The sequence below is a fragment of the Pongo pygmaeus genome, chromosome 8 (assembly GCF_028885625.2).
Source record: "Pongo pygmaeus isolate AG05252 chromosome 8, NHGRI_mPonPyg2-v2.0_pri, whole genome shotgun sequence".
Classification (NCBI taxonomy): domain Eukaryota; kingdom Metazoa; phylum Chordata; class Mammalia; order Primates; family Hominidae; genus Pongo; species Pongo pygmaeus.
Genome location: NC_072381.2, coordinates 53,919,818 through 53,936,404, shown reverse-complemented (window position 1 = coordinate 53,936,404; position 16,587 = coordinate 53,919,818). Strand labels below are relative to the sequence as shown.

Genomic DNA, 16,587 nt, shown 5'->3' with positions numbered 1-16,587 from the left:
GGGCATGTCAGCTTTTGTAAGACAATTTTTCTCTCCACTCCATGAATAAGACTAAAGGCAAGTTACCCTGCCTTTTGGTCTAGGGACCACATTTGCGTAGTCCCTTCCAGGCAGATGCTGTGTTCACCTGCCTGAGGTTGTGTCGGCCTGGCAGCCTGACTGTGTTGTTCACCATCTTCTCCTGCCAGCAAGGGCTCTGCCATCCTGTTCTGGAGTAGTTTGCTGACCAATGTGGAAAGGCAGGACTGGCCGTGGGTTTGCTGGGTTGTGGCCATTCCTGTGCCCTGGGATCCTGCCACAAATCCTGGTCTGTGAACTTTGGTCTGTCCCTGAGTTCGTCATGAAGTGTCTTGTCCAGAATCCAAGAGTCCTGTTGCTGAGTTTCACACTGTTTAAATGGATGCTGCAGCCTCTCTCCTAACTCTGACCCCTCACAGTTAATCTGACCCCACCCTGTTAATCTACAGAGCCCACACATCAGAGACACAAGCATTTACTAGAAAGGCGGTTTTGATTTTTAGATATGTGAGAACTTTCTTAAGCTCCTCACATCCCATCAGCTTCTGGACCTCTCTAACCTGACTCTGCCCCCACCAGCCTACCGACAGGGCTTTCCTCCAAGACTTTCCCAGTAGCTTCCTAGGAGCAAAACCGAGTGGATGTTTTCCAGCAGTTGATGCTATTAAGGCATCCTTCTCACAGTGCTTTCTTCTGGGCTTCCAGAACTCTCGCCCCAGCCCTCCTCTGTATCCATGACTGGCTCTGATCCTTTGTAGGAGACTCCCTTCCACACACCTGCCCCTCTCTCCTTAAATATTAGTGCAGATGCACCCTTCACCTGCTACCTTGCCCTAAAGCACTTTCTACTTATTTTATTTTTAGTCCAGACATCTAAATTGCCAAGAGCAGAAATCTATTCAAACTAGCTTAGGCAAAAATGCTGACCGCCTTAAGAACACAGGAAGATCTCATGGACTCCAGGGGCAGAGGTTCTGCTGGGCTTCCCTGGGGCCCAGGCCAGGGAGGGGAGAGTCAAAAGGAACCTGAATGTCTGATTCCATTTCATGCTCCCTTCCCTCTCATTAACCATAAGCCTGACCTGCTTCTCCAGGCTCTCCCTGGGAGCCAGCCACCTGCTACTCCCAGTAGGCTTGCTTTTTCAGCTTAAGCACTTAACTAACTGCTTCTCCACGCCCCAAGGGCTTTACAAATGTTCTTTTCTGTTGACTCAGCTATTCCACTTCTAGGAACTTAATCTTGAGAACATATTGTGAGAGTTGTACTAAGTTTTATGTTCATGAATGCTCACCATAGAATTATTTATGATGGGGAACAGGTAGAAATACTTTGAGTAGCCAATAGTAAGAGATTGTTAAATCATTGCTGATATATTAATATGATAAGCTTTTATCATATTTTTCAAAATGATTCTGAATCATTTTTGAAAAGAATTTATTGAGAAAATGAGAGAAATTGAAAAAAAGATGTGAAAGCATACGATCTCAATTTTAAAATATATGCATATTCACCATAAAGTATACCAAATATTTATTAATAGTAGTTATCTCAGGGTGACAAGATGGCTGATGGCTTTTTTCTATACATTTTTGTATTTTTTGTTATTTTAAATACAACTCGGTGCAGAACTCTAGTCCTCTTGGAAGCTTCTCTCAGCTTCCCCAGGCTGGGCTGGGTCCCTCTGAGTGTTCCTGGTATTGGACACACGTTCTTATTGTTACACTTACTAAGTGGTCCTCTATTTCTTGAAGAGAAAGTCTTTGCGCGTGCATTTTTATCTTTCTTGGGCTCAGGAAAGTACTGACCATGGCTGATAGTACATGTCTGTTGGTTGTAGAAATTTAAGTCAACAGAGAAACATTTTTGCTACGTTCTAATAAATACCTGTGGCATTTTTCTTCAAAGATGGTTAGAATAATGCTTTTGGCTTCCCTTTTCACTTTCTGAGCAGCTCGGCATTGTATTGATCAGATTAATGATAAAGTTGATTATTAGAATTTAAGAAATGTAAGTATATGTAGGTGGGCACTGAGTCTCACGTCTGTAATTTTAGCTACTCAGGAGGCCGAGGCGGAAAGGTCTCCTGAGCCCAAGGAGTTCAAGGCTGCAGTGAGCTGTGATTTTATCACTGCACTCCAGCCTGGGTGATGGAGTGAGACCTTATCTCTAAAAGAGATGTATGTACATGAACATGGTTTAACTGTTAAACTTAGACAACTTTTTATTTTGAAATTATTGTAGATTAACATCCATTTCTGTCCAGGCGTGGTGGCTCATGCCTGTAATCCCAGCACTTTGGGAGGCGGAGGTGGGGGGATCACCTGAGGTCAGGAGTTCAAGACCAACCTGGCCAACATGGTGAAACCCTGTCTCTACCAAAAATACAAAAATTAGCTGGGTGTGGCGGCGTAGACCTGTAGCCCCAGCTACTCAGGAGGCTGAGGTTGGAGAAATGCTTGAACCTGGGAGGAGAAGGTTGCACTGAGCCAAGATCATGCCACTGTGCTACAGCCTGGGCCACAGGGCAAGAAAGAAAAAATCAATTTCTAAAAAAAATAATACACAGAGATCCCTTGTACCAGTTTGTGTCCTTTACCTAATGTCTCCCAATGATAGCATTTTGCAAAACCATAAAACAATATCACAAACAGGATATTAACATCCATACAGTCAAGATACAGAATATTTCTGTCATTATAAGTGGCCCTTGTAGCCAAACCCATTTTCCTCCCACCACCACCCCCTTCTTAACTTCTGGCAACCACTCATCTGTTCTCTATTTCTATAATTTTGTCGTATCAAGAATGTTACATTGATGAAGAATGTCATATCAAGAATGTAACCTTTTGGAATTTTTTTTTTTTCACTCAGCATACTTCTCTGGAGATTCATCCAGGTGTGTGTGTGTGTCGATAGTTTGTTCTTTTTATTTCTGAGGATGCTGTGGTGTGGATGTACCACACTTTGTTTAACTATTCACTTGCTGAAGGATATCCGGTCTGTTTCCAGTTTTTGGCTACCCAACATACATGTACAGTTTTCCATGTGAACTTAAGCTGTCATTTTTCTGGGACAAATGCAAGGAGTGCAATTTCTGGGCTGAATGGTTGTTACAGGTGTCTCCTTTGAGAAACTGTCAAGCTCTAATCTAGAGTGGCTGAGCCGCTTTACATTCCCACCAGCCACGTCTGAGTGATCCAGTTTATCTGTATCCTTGCCACCATTTGGGGATGTCACTATTTTTTATTTTAGCCACCCTGAAAGGCATGAGGGATATTTTACTGTAGTTGCATTTTGCATTACTCTAACAGCAATAGAAGTCAAACATTTTCTCATGGGATTGTTTGCCACCTGTACATTCTCTTTAGTGAAATGTCTGTATTTTTTTTTTTTTTTCATTTTTCCAACAGGATTGTGTGTTTTTTGCTGTTGAGTTTTTAGCGTTCTTTAGAGTCTGGATAGTAGTCCTTTGTTGGATATGTGGTTTACAAATATTTTCTCCCAGTCTGTTTGACTTTTTATCCTCTTCATATGGTTGTTTACAGAACATAAGTTTTTAATTTTGGTAAAGTCAAGTATAGTATATCAAGTTTTACTAATATAGATGGTGCCTCTTGTGTCAAGTCTAAGAACTCTGTCTATTCTTAGATCCCAAAGATTTTTCTTGTGGGTTTTTTCTAAAGTCTTCTAGCTTACATTTTACATTTAGGTTTGTGGTTCATTTTGAGTTAATTTTTCAATAAAAGGTGAGGTTTATTTTAGTTTTATTTTCTGCCAGTGGAAGTCCCATTGACCCAGCACCATTGATTGAAGAAACTGTCCTTCCGCCATTGAATTACTTTTGCACTTTTGTCAAAAATCAACTGAGCATGCCTGTGTGGGTCTATTTCTGGGCTCTCTGTTCTGTTGCATTGATCTGTGTCTGTCCTTGCACCAATACCACACTGCCTTGTTGACTGTAGCATTGCGATTTCAAATATTCCAGTTCTGATAGTTCTCTTGCCAGCGCACTTCTCCTGCTGCGGCCCTTGGAAGGCTGACTCACGTGTCTGTCCTTGCCTTTCAGATCTCTATGTGTATGCTGTCCTCGTGTGCTGCGTGGGGATCCTCAGCATTCTGCTCTTCATGCTGGTCATCGTCTGGCAGTCTGTGTTTAACAAGCGGAAATCCAGAGGTAAGAAAACAGATAAGGTCATGTCTGGGACGGGAGCACACCCCGACCACAGACGGGCGGAAGATGCTAGACAAAGTACCACCTTGGTGGAAAAGTGCATTGTGAGGCAGAAATTATTTACCTGTGACTGTGGGCAAAGTGAGCAAGCTGTGTTTCCCTTGGACTCTGCTAAAATACACTGTGGCCATCACTGACATCACTGAATTTCCCCTTTCTCGGTTTCTGAGGCCCCTTCCTGCTGTCAATCTCCCTGAAAAGTCTGTGGCGTCCGATGAGCCTAGGGTTGTATTTTGACTCTGCGGTTTGAGGCTGAGGTTTTGGGCAAGTTCCTGAGCCATTCTGAACATGGGTTCCCTCATTTATGAAGGGATTGACACCCTCTTCCCTCAGTGGAATGTTCTTATGAGCGTTCACTGGCAGGCAGGTGACACTTGGGAAGTCTCCCCAATTCTTTCCCTGACCAGTCTGAGAGTTCCCTTCTGTCTCCTTTCAATTTGGTGTCCCTGTTTCCCTGCACTCTGCCCTCAGGCCCTTCCTGCCTTCTGCCTTCCTCTCAGGAAAGTGAAGTTCTCATGACTCTCATATCTCTATGAACACTGCCTGCTTTCTCAAGAGTCCCTGCTGCTCCTCGAGCCCCGATTTCACTTGCCCAGCAGCTCCTGTTGGAGGTCTCCTTTGAGAGCCTCTCCCTGCATCCTGCTTCAGAATCTCCAAAACAGCTTGGGGACACTGTGGCTCCCAGAGATGACCAGGGTAAGAGCCGAGCTCTGGAAATGGACCGACTCCGGTTCCAGTGGCTCCCTTACTTACAGGCTGACAACCTCCTTCTGTGCCTGCTTTCCTCATCTGCGACATGGAGGAGGCAGGAGTGCACCAGTCTCAGGCTCATGGTGAGGACTAAGTTACCAAAAGAAAGATGCTAAAACCTGTAACACAGGCTCCAGCGAGTGTCCTGCTTTTATGTTGACATATGGCTCTAATTATACAAAATAATTGTCACTATACAAGGTCATAGAGCTTGGAAATATTAGATTCAGTGGTCACAGTTTGAGGGGCCACTCCAACAGTGACTCTGTGCAGCATTAATGCAGGGGTGTGGGCAAGGCTAAGGGACAATGAGGGAGGTGACACATCCAATGACAAGTACCCATGGGATGCTGTTTCCATCCTAGACCTTAAGGGACAAGGGGAGGGGAGGTTCCTGGAATGCACCATGCAGTAACTGCAGCTTTGGGAGAGGTGTCACCATCAGGGGTCTGCAGAGAGGGACTCAGCTCCTGACAAACCAGGAGGCAGCTGGGAGGGAGCCAGGATGGTACACTCCTCAGGCCCTCTCCCCTCCCCACTTTGGATCTCCTGCTGCTATTGCCCTTGGTGCCACCCACCAGAAGCCAGGGGCCAGGAGCAGGAAGGTGCCTCCAGGGCTGAGCAGGTTGGACAAAGGTGGACGGGGACCCAGAGGGCAGTGGAGAACTCCAGCATGCTCCGCAATTGGCAATGGGGCGGAGGCTGTAGCATGGGTGTCTTTCCTCTGGAGCCCATGCTCTCCCACCTGCCTCTGCCTGTGTCTCTGTGCTGTCCTTCAAAGCCAGCTCCAGGGCCTTCCCCTTCAACACCCACCTCCCTCATCAGTGGCAATGCAGCTTTTTTCCTGTTCTCAACCCTTGAATACTCTTGTGAGCTTGTGGCACGTTGCACTTGTGCCTTGGCATGGGCCTCCCTTCAAGAGGACAGTGTGTGAGGCAGGGACCACACATTCAATTCATTCTCCTTGGAATTTGGCTCAGGACAGATACTCAGCACATGGTGGACAAATGGGTTTATTTCCCACCTGCCTTACACCCAACTGTTGGAGTGTGGAAGCCACATAGGCAGTTTCCAAGCTGGGTATGCTCTGAAGGCACTTTTGCCTGGGCTCAGGGGCATGATTGAGAGTCTGCATGGGCTGCAGGCCCTGCTAGGCCCTAGACAGGATCAGGGAAACAAAGCAGGGCCAAGAAGGGCAGACTGGGACATGTGGGAGCACCTGGCATCCTCCTCCAGGCCTCACAGAGAGGCTTCAGAGAATGGGGATCCCAGCTGCCTCATCCCCACTGGAGTGGGCCTCAGACGGTCCCATGTGCACCTGTGCACAGTGCCTGAAAGCCCTCCCCAAACCCCAGCTGTCCAGAGCGTTGTCTGAGCACCCGCTGTGGGCCAGGCACCTCATATGGCCCCTCCATGTGCTTATGTGACCCTGGACGAGAGCCACAACGCTCTTACCTGACAGCACAGCTGAGGAGCTTGAGAAGGCTGTGAAACCAGGGAGCGGTAGGGTGAAGTTGAGCCCCAGCCTCTCAACTGCTGGAGTGTGGAAGCCACATAGGCAGTTTCCAAGCTGGGTTCCCAAGCCTCTCATGTTTCTATTCAAGAAAACCTTGGCTATCAGGGAGCTGACCTTGCCAAGGGAATTTTTCTTTAGCCCTCCATGGCAGTTGCTGCTGAGGCTCTTCCAAGACAGCTCTAGCTAGTACCTGCAGCTCCTAGTAGTTTGGTTTTGGTTGAGTGCAACTCCCATTGACAGGGCAGGTCTTGCCCCATGCACCTTCAGGAGCCAGGCATCTTTCAACTCACTGTGGGACCAAGGATGGAGGACTGTGCATGATGGGCCTAGGTAGTCTCCTTCAGCTGGGCCCAGGAGTCTTAGAACAGCCCTCCCCAAAACTTCAGGAGCAGACCATTCACCTGGGAACCTGCTCAAATGCAGATTCTGATTCAGGATGTCTGGGGCAGGCCTGCAATCCTGCATTTCCAGCCAGCTCTGCTGCTAGTGTGAGGCCATGCTTGGAGTAGCAAGGCCTTAGAGCTGCTCTTCTTACCTCTATCACATCAAGCATCCTGCTTTTACAACAAGTATTTTGGAATGATCTCTACTATTTTAAAATGAAATTCATAGATGAGCTATACTATCTGTACCCCCTCAAATCAACTTAATACTTTATAATTAAAGGAAAAATCAGAGGAAAGTAATTTATAGCACACTGAGACAAATTCTAGTATTACACCTCTTCTTTGAATCAGTGTGAATTTCAGAGAAGATAATAATCCTTTATATTTGACACTTGAAATAAACGCTAGATAAGCACCTGTTTGTATATGCGAAGACTCAACATGCAGGGGACAAGGATCAGCATAGACAGACACAGATGGGCCATAATATCCAGGAGAGGCACTGCCCATGGTGATGGGATTCCTAACATCCCAACTGTTGGTAGGGTTTTTAATGAAAAAAGACACTCTTCAGCCAATTTGCACACCCTTTAAACATTCATTGTGCATTAGCATGGAGAAAATACACACCTTGTGTTTCTACATAAATTGGACTTGGCTTCCAGGCTCTCATGAACAGGTTTCCTCTTTTCTGCATGAATGTCAAGAGGGTTACTCAAAGTCTATAGGAGAAATCTTCATTTGTGGACTTTCCTATATATCACAGATGTCAAGCTTCCCTGCCATGGCCTATCAATGGTCAAGGATTGTCCCTAATCAATGCTATAATCAGAAGATTCCCTGAGCGTTCCAAGTTGTCCTGTGGTTGGGGGAAGGGCAGGATTGTTCCCCTGGAAACCATGGGCTTTGAGCTGATTATTCCCAGGTCCATTGAATTGGAGGAAACAAGGCCTCTGGGACCCCCTGGGACAGGCTCAGCAAGGGAGTCATGGTGCAAATGGGACACTGTCTGTGAGTGAGTCTGCTTCTGCCATGCTCTGTCTGGGGTGTAAGTGGTCACATCAAGCCCCTGTGTCCTAGCTGAGAAGGTGGGGACATGCAGAGCAGTGGCAAATTGCCCAGATATTGCTCAGGACCCATACCCCACTTCCTCTGAATCTAAGCCCTGTGCCTTCCACTTTAGGGCCATAGTAGAAGCCATCCTCCCAGAGCCCTGGCACCACTGCAAGGGGTTTTGAGGGTGTTCCCTCCCCTAGATGGTGCCCAAGAAGGTGGCTCAGGCTCAGGTGGTGTTCCAGAAGCAGACTGGCAGGTAGATTTGCAGGTAGATCTGCATGGATCTGTAGATCCATGAGGCCTGGACTCTTCCTTTTTTTCTCTATGAAATTTAATAACAAAAATGATGTGATAGGACAGAAAGGATATGATAAGTATGGCCTTGTTTTAAGATGGTCAAGACTTCTTTCCTGGCTTTGAAGGTATAACTAAGAATAGTTGTCTTTCCTGTCAACACACACTGGTAATCCCAAAATGTTCAAGGTATCTCTTGCTGAGTAACAAATCACCCAGGAAGTAGTGGCTTAACACAACATTTATTTGTTCAAGATTCTGCACTGGGCTGGGCTCAACTGGGTGGTTCTTCTGGCAGTGTCACCTGGAGTCATCTGTGTGTCTTCAGCCACCTGAAGTTGACCAGGACTGGAGATCCAAGGTAGAGCCACTCTCAGCCCTGGGGCCCGCCTCTGAGACAAATAGGACAGCAGGGCTGGTGACATTTCTCTCCCTGTGGTGTCACCAGCAAGGTAGCCATACCCCCCAACTTGCTCCAGGCTCCAAGGACATGCCTAGACTGGACACTGGCACTGTGTCACTCTCCCACATTCTATCAATTACAGCAAGTTGTGAGGACGGGCCAGACTTAGGGAAGAGGAAGAGTGGTGAGGAATGTGTGGTTATCTTTAAATCACCACTCAAAGGAGACTTTATTGCTGTCTCTTCTCACTGCCAGGCCCAGTGGGAAACAAGGGAGGCCAAGCAAGCAAGGAGCAAGTTTGAGGAGGATTAAGGGATACTGCCCAATCATTCGTGGTGGCTGGGGCATAATTGTGACCACCTGTGGGGCCTGAGGATTGGTGGTGCTGAGCTGTTACCCCAGCAACCAGCTGGTTCCTGAGGAGCATGCCCTATTTGCATCCAAGCAGGTTTAGAAGGGATTTGAGCCATGGGGCTGATGGTGATTCCAAAGTCTTAGGCTCTGGCAGGTACCAGAGCTACGGCAGGCACAGGGCACATCCCCCCATGTCAGGCTGCACCCCAAGATGCTCCTTCTTTTATGGATTAGCTGAAGGTGGCCATGGCTCTCATTGGAAGCAGTCAAGCATTTGTAGACCAAGACATGTGTGTCCAAAGAACCCACTGATCCTCAGAAATGACATCACTAAAACCTGCAACACTCTTAACTTTCTAATATAACATATTCTGTCATTTAATGCACTGCACTATAACAAACTTTGCATCACCTCGATTAAAATTAGTAATACATCTATATACTGCTGAGAACATCTATACACAACAGAACAGTGCTTGTTCTGTTGACGGTTTCCAGTCTCTCTATGCAGTTGTGTGTTTTTTTGGGCTTCCCTCATCCTGACCACATGCAGGAGACCCAACCCCTCCTGCATGTGTGGGAGCTGAGGGCATCAAGGTATGCAGGCTGCTCACACACATGTGGACAGGAGAGCTGAGCCCAGCATCTGTTCTCTAGCACCTGCAGCAACATCTGCATGGAAAGAGGACATCAGAGTAGCTGGTCCCACTCCGGATGCAACCCCCAGTGGGAGCTTGAGATAAACACAGCCCATCCCAGGAGCCAGGAGGCCACAGGCCAGCCCCTCTTCACCCTCAGCCTTGCTGCTTCTCTGCCCTCACCCCAAGCCTGGCACTGGTTTGCCTCTAAGGGTGCTCAACATTCACGTGAGCTGGAGCTGACTGCACACATATGTTGCTTGCCAAGCACAAACATGTTTCCCCTTCCCTCCTGAGCCTCAAGTCTCCGTCCTTGCTCTTTGTTGTGCCCGCAGTGCCAGGCACCTCATCCCAGGGCCTTGACAGCACTGAGTCACTCTGAAAAACACCAATCCTGGTGGCCCAGGGCCCAGCCTGGAATTATTCTGCTGGTTCCTCAATCATACTGGTTTCCAAAGACTTTTGCTTGTTCGCGAATTAGTCCTGACCTGCTGCCTTGGAGTGGCTCCAACAATCCAACCTTCTGTGACTGAGCTTTTAAATGTGCAGTTTTTAAGGCACAAACTCGAACTAGATAGGAAAGAGGAGTGGCCTGGCTTCTTTCTCTGTACTCATCATGTGAGCTGTGATACTGTTTGGTTTGCACAGATTGTGCTAGAACTGGAAACAGAACCTCCCAAGGCTTGTTAAGCACCCATGCCTCCCCTGTCCCAGGCACACTCTGCTTCTCCATGAGGATGAAGCTAAGGGCCTGTGGCTGTTCCTTCCAGAGATGCAAGAAAAGGGAGCTGGAGGTTGCATCCCACCCACAGCCAGACTCGGGCGGGGAGGAGGCCTCCAAGTACAGAATGGGGTGGCTGTGGATGAGGAGCGGAGGATGGCCTGGGGCCTTTGAGAGGAGGAAGGACTCATTCATCTGGAGTCAGATACCTGGAGACCTGGAGCGAGATCTCTCTGGTTCTTCAGTGGGTGCCAGGAGGCTCAGCTGGCTCTCTCGTCAGGCCCCCTGAGCACCTATTTTTCCTTTGTGGGGGTTGGTTAGCCTCCCCGGAGCACTGGACTTGGAGCCTAGATTCAAGCTCCCTTATTTATAAAGTGGGTCTTCTGAACTCCCAACTCTTCTCTAACATTGGAATGAAAGTTCCTTTTACCTTTTGGGGCTGTGGGAGGTACTTTCACTGTGCTAAGTGACTGCCCTTCCTGGCATGGGCAGCTTGCAGGGGCACCTTCTCATATGCAGGGCTCATCTTTCCTGGGGTGCCCCTTCACCATTGGCAGCCCAGCTGCTCAGACAAATGAAGGCCCTTTGCATGCTGCCCCCTAGAAATATGTCAGCCATAGAGGTGATTTGACCATATTTTTAGTAATCACATTCAAAAAGGTAAAAAGAAATAAGTAAAATTAATTTTAATATTTTTACTTAACCCACTGTATCCGGAATATCATTCCAACAGTATCAACAAATAAAGATGATGAATGAGATATGTGATATTTCTTTTTTTATGCTAAGGTGTGGCTTCATGATCCAGTGTGATCTCACACTCCAGCACATCTCATTTTGGATTCATCACATTTTGGGACTTGATAGCCACCTGGGGCTCATGGCTGCCATGTGGGACTATGGGACCCTGGACAGACAGCTGTGCATGCTGGTCCCTTGCCTGTAAGAAATGTGGCCTTTAAGTGGCTTTTTGTGCCAAAGGGGCAGGAGGTGGAAGACTTGCTTCTTCTTCTCAGCTTCCCACTTGGTGATAGAGGTGGTCCTGTCCTTATAACTGTAGGCCTGGAAGGTTGTCCAGGCAGGACTGATTCCTGGAGGGGGCTGGGCTCTGGGGCCTGACATGGTGGAAACAGGGCTGTGTGTAGTAAGGGGTGCACCCTGCTCCTTTCTCTCCCACTGGGGAAATGCAGGCAGGGGCTGTGGGTTGAACCCTGAATGAGGGAGGTGCTTTCTCAGGCTGCAGGACGCCCAGCCTGTGCTGGGCTGCAGGAGATGGGGAGAGTACTGTGGTCCTTCACTCTGAAAATGCTCCTGGGTGCTTACTGTGCATGAAGTACTGTGACCCCTTGCAATGCCGGGGTTGCCATAGTCCTTGCCTCGAGTGCAGGTACTTGATGGATAGAGCAGAAACATCCATGGGTCCTATTGCAGGGCCTGTGCAAAGCCTGGAGGTCAGAAGATGTGGCCAGGGCATAGGGGTAAGGTGGGTAGATATCAACCATGCCTTGGAGGTCCCGACACTGCTACAGGGCCTGATAAGATGGGAGTAAGGCTGCCTCCACCTGAAATCACCCAGCTTGGGGTGGCAGTGGTGATAGGGACAGGTCTAGATGGGGAAGACAGAGCCTTCAGGCTGGACATGCCATCTGGGAGGTTTGCCATGGGGCAAGAGTGTGAGCAGCATGGTCCCAGCTGAAAAGAAGAAGAAAGGGTGGAGGTGGTAGGGAGTGGCCCAGGGCCTGCTTCTTCTTATCAGGAGAGGTTGCAAAAATAAGCCTTCCTTTTAGAGTCTTCAAAGTCCTAAAGATCCTAAAATCACCATTTGAGAACACATCCTGAATGTTCACCTCTGTGCAGGACGGTTGCGTGGAGCCGGAGCTTCTAGGTCAAGTGCCTGGTGCCAGGCCACAGCCCACGGGGTGTATTGGCTCCATTATGCACCCTTTATTGCCTGATTCTCTTCTTGGTCTCCCGCACTTTCCAGTGGGTTTCCTAGGATCGCCTCCCACATAAACTCTTGACACCTGAATCTTTCTCTTATGATTTCTGCTTCTTGGGGAGGCTAAGCTGGGTTGGCACACTTCGGTAAGTATTAATAGCACTAATTATGCTATGCATATTTAAGGGTAACTCTCAGTGAAGTCTATTTCTCAGGTGCCTGTAAACCTCATCTTTGATGTCTAGAATCACTTTTGGTCCTGTGGGCAGTCCCTCTTAATGGGACCATCAACCCCACATACACACCGCCGAGACCTCAGAACAGTGCCTCAGCAAGCGCTGGCAGGGGTGTGTCTCCTGTACCCTGGCACTGTCTGGCCTCATCGGGCTCCTGGCCCTTCTTAGTCAGCTCCCTGCCTCCGGGGAATGCTGCAGCTGCTCTACTGTTCCCTGCATTCCTGATCTCCAGGCTGCTCACCTTGCTACCCCAAGCACTGGACTTGCCAAAACACCGGTCAGCTCATGGGATTATCTTGGGTCCCAGTCCCATCACTGCTTGACTCCAGCTGTGGCACAGTGATCTGGCCATTTCTTCTATGAGACTCTATTTCCCCACCTGCAGGACCCCTGACACCAGCTGCCCAGTGTCTGAGAATGGTGCAGAGTACAGTTGGTCCTCCCTATCCACAGGTTCTGCACTGAGGATTCAACTAAACTCAGATAAAAAATATTTGATTAAAAAACAATTAAAAATAACAATACAACAATACAAATCATACTGATGAAAAAGACAGTATAACAATGGTTTACATAGCATTTACCTTGTATTATGTATTACAAATAATCTAGAGATGATTAAAAGTATACAGGAGGATGTGCGTAGGTTATATGGAAATACTACTCCATTTTATATAAGGGTCTTGAGCATCTTCGGATTTCGGTATCCTTGGGAGGTTCTGGAGTCAATGCCCCAAAGATACGAGGGATGACTGTAGTTACAAGAGGGCTCTGGAGCCAAGCTGCCCAACTTTGGCGCTTCCCAGGTGTATTAGGTTGCTGAGGCCACCACAGAAAAGTACCACATACTGCGTGGCTTTAACAACAGAAATATATTATCTCACAGTTTTAAAGGCCAGAAGTCTTGAGATCAAGGTGTCAGCGGGATTCATTTCCCCTGAAGCCTCTCTCCTGGGCTTTAGAGACTGCTGCTCTCCCTGTGTCTTCACATGGTCTTCCCTCTGTGCCTGTCTTTGTTGCAATCTCCTTCACTTTTAAGGACACTAGTCAAATTAGATAAGGGCCCAGCCTAATGGCCTCATTTTAACTTAATTACCTCTTTAAAGATCCTATCTCCAAATACAGTCACATTCTGAAGTACTGGGGATTAGGCTTCAGTTAGGCTTAGTGGAGGAGACATAATTCAGCCCGTAACATCACCTGAGTGACTTTGGACAAGTTTATTAATCTCTCTGTGCTTCAGTGTCCTCCGCTGTAAGATAAAAGTAATGACAAGGCTACTGTGAATATTAAGTTAGAATACAAAGTTGTGGTCTTCAAACTTTTTTGCTTGCATAGTTCCTAAAATAATTTCAAAAACTATGCACTCAATCATTTTTTTGTTGACATCTAAACTTTTTCATCATAAATGTAAATTGTTGCAAAAGATGTAACTTCCATCTTTGACATCTTAAAAATGAAATGATTAGATCCATCTTTCTTTCACATCTAAATGTCTTGAATTTAATGACTGTCTTCATTTATTTAAAGCCATCATGAGAAAAAAAATACCTACCCAAACAATCTTTAACTGTTAGAAATTTTGTATTGTTCCTTCTTCTCCTTGAATTTTTATCTTCAATACACTTCCCCACAAAATTTCATCCTACTGTAATACGGCTTTTGTTTTTAAGGTTCTTTATTGATTACCCTATTTTACTTATCAGTAAGATAATATGTGTGTACAAATTTAAATTCATAGTTTTTTAATTTCCTCATTTCATAAGTGTCTGTTAAAATGTTTTTTAGATTGACTAATCAGTATTGCATAATTAGTAAACTTTGGAAAATTAGCATAAGATTAATCAAAATGACATAAACATATCATAAATTTAGATACATAATTAATAGCCATAAGAAGCAAAATTTATTGGGAATGCATTTTTATTGAAATTGATTTTTATTTTTACTTCATATACCCTTGTATGAATTTTTTAGGGATAAAATTTATCATCAATTTTGTTAATAGATATTAGCTCTGAAATACTTCAATGTAAAGAGAGTGTGAATGAATGAATGAAATTTTCTTATACTTCTCAATTTTTAGAACTACTTCCAAGGTATATGTCAAAAGTCACATCATGATTTATCATCCAAAATGATTTTTAATACTCTACCAGATGACAACTGGATTAGGTCATTATTCAATCCTTGTTGAAAGCAAAGTATTAGAAACATCCCCCCCTTGCGAAAGATTTAGTTGCCTAGTTAATAATTTGCTTTATTGACACAGATATTAGTATTTTACATTAATTCTTGTTTGATGCCCCATTTACGTTTCAATCTGGGACGGGTCTCCAGGATGGTGTGCTTTGATTTATGAATAGAAAAGGGTGATGTTAAAAGGGGGGAAGGGAAATGAATACGGCCAGACCTCAGGCATGTTCTAAGAGAATACATTCTTAGGAAAGAATACAATGGGAGGTGAGGATGTTAAGGTGATTCCTTAAAACTGTTTTTCCAAAGAGTACCCATGGGTATCCAGACCCTAGACTGAAGACCACTGATCCATCTAATAAGCTTAGAATAGTGCCAGGGACACATGAAATGTTCGATAAATACTAACTATGGTTGTTATTATTGTTGCATCTATAGATTATCTAGTATACAGTAGGTGCTAAGTAAGTGGAATACAGAAAGAGTTTAGGTATTAATAGGAGGCTGAACCAGATAAACCTGTACAGTTCCATTTGAAGCTGTGATTCTCTCATCTTACTTTGGAAGCTGCATAACAGATCACCCCATATATAACAGCTTAAAGCAACTATTATTTGCTCTCAATTCCACAGGTTGCCAATTTAGGCTGGGCTTAGCTGACCATTTCTTCTGCTGGTCTCAGCTGGAGTCATTCATGCAGCTGCAGTCTCTTGATGCATTACCCGGGACCTGGTTGTTTGGGGCCTTGGCTGGGACAGCTGGTGTCTGCCCCATGTAGTCTCATCTTCCAGTAGGCTAGCCAGGCTTCCTCATGTGGTGACAGAAGAATTCCCTGCAACAAGAGAGGGCAAGCCCCATAGCACATGTGTCTTTTACACCTCTGCTTGTGACACATTGGCTAATGTTCTCTTGACCAAAGCAAGTTCATATGGCCAAGCCCAGAGTCAGTTTGGGAGAGGGTACACGTGGGTGTGGACACATACAAGGAGGTGTGATTCACTGGGTCCACTGATGTAACAATCTACCACACAATTCAAGGGTCCCCCTGGTTGTTTCAGCTTTACCTCTATTTGAAGTAAATTCAGCTGTGAACCTCAGAGTGGACACTTGCTGGATTATGTGCCTAGGTATTCTTACTTTTCCTCTGCAGCCAGAATCATTTGGTTTTCCTGTAGAAGGAGGTTTTGGTCCAAGACTGTTTTCCCGAGGGCCTCTTTTTAGTCCTGGAAGAGCATTAATCAGATAATTCAAACTCATTTTTCAATGAGGAGCTTCTAAATGGACAGGTTATTCCATCTGGCCTCAAGAGGGCTTTCTTATGACTCAGGCAGAGCTTAGAGGTTGGGTGACTCTATTACTCCAGGATCCCAACTTAACCTGCCTTGGCCCAAAATGAATACCCAGGAAGTCTGGGTTATATGGCTTAATGCCTGGCTAGATCCCTGGCTGGGACGTATCCAGTTACTGTGATGTCCATGTGATGGCTCTGCTGTGCTCTTCCAAACAGAAGTATTCAAGTCTTGAGAGTTGGGTGGTATAGCACCAGTACCTGAACAACACCTGGCTCCCTGCATTTCCTGGTAATTCCTGGAGCATATATATCTGAAGCAGCATTGTTTACCATCTTCTTTTATTTTTCCTTTCACAGTGAGACATTATTTGGTGAAATGCCCTCAGAACAGGTAAGAATATTTTCTTCCTTTTTTCAGATGAAACTCTTTGCCATTTAACTTTCTTTTGATATTACCAATAAATTGATTAAATTTGTAGTTTTACCTAAAGGTCTGCATATTTGTCCACAAACATGCCTGCAAATGTGTATCCTGCATGCATTTGCATGTTTCCAAGG

At 45.9% G+C, this 16,587-nt stretch overlaps 1 protein-coding gene across 1 annotated transcript in view; it reads left to right on the top strand.

Moving 5' to 3' along the window:
• The window catches only part of VSTM4 (V-set and transmembrane domain containing 4), a 102,155-nt gene that overhangs the window by 35,453 nt on the left and 50,115 nt on the right, over positions 1-16,587 (top strand). The window contains exons 4-5 of the mRNA XM_054437011.2: positions 4,085-4,192; positions 16,387-16,420. Coding sequence (XP_054292986.1) covers positions 4,085-4,192; positions 16,387-16,420 — 142 coding nt within the window. The remainder of the gene's footprint in view (positions 1-4,084; positions 4,193-16,386; positions 16,421-16,587) is intronic.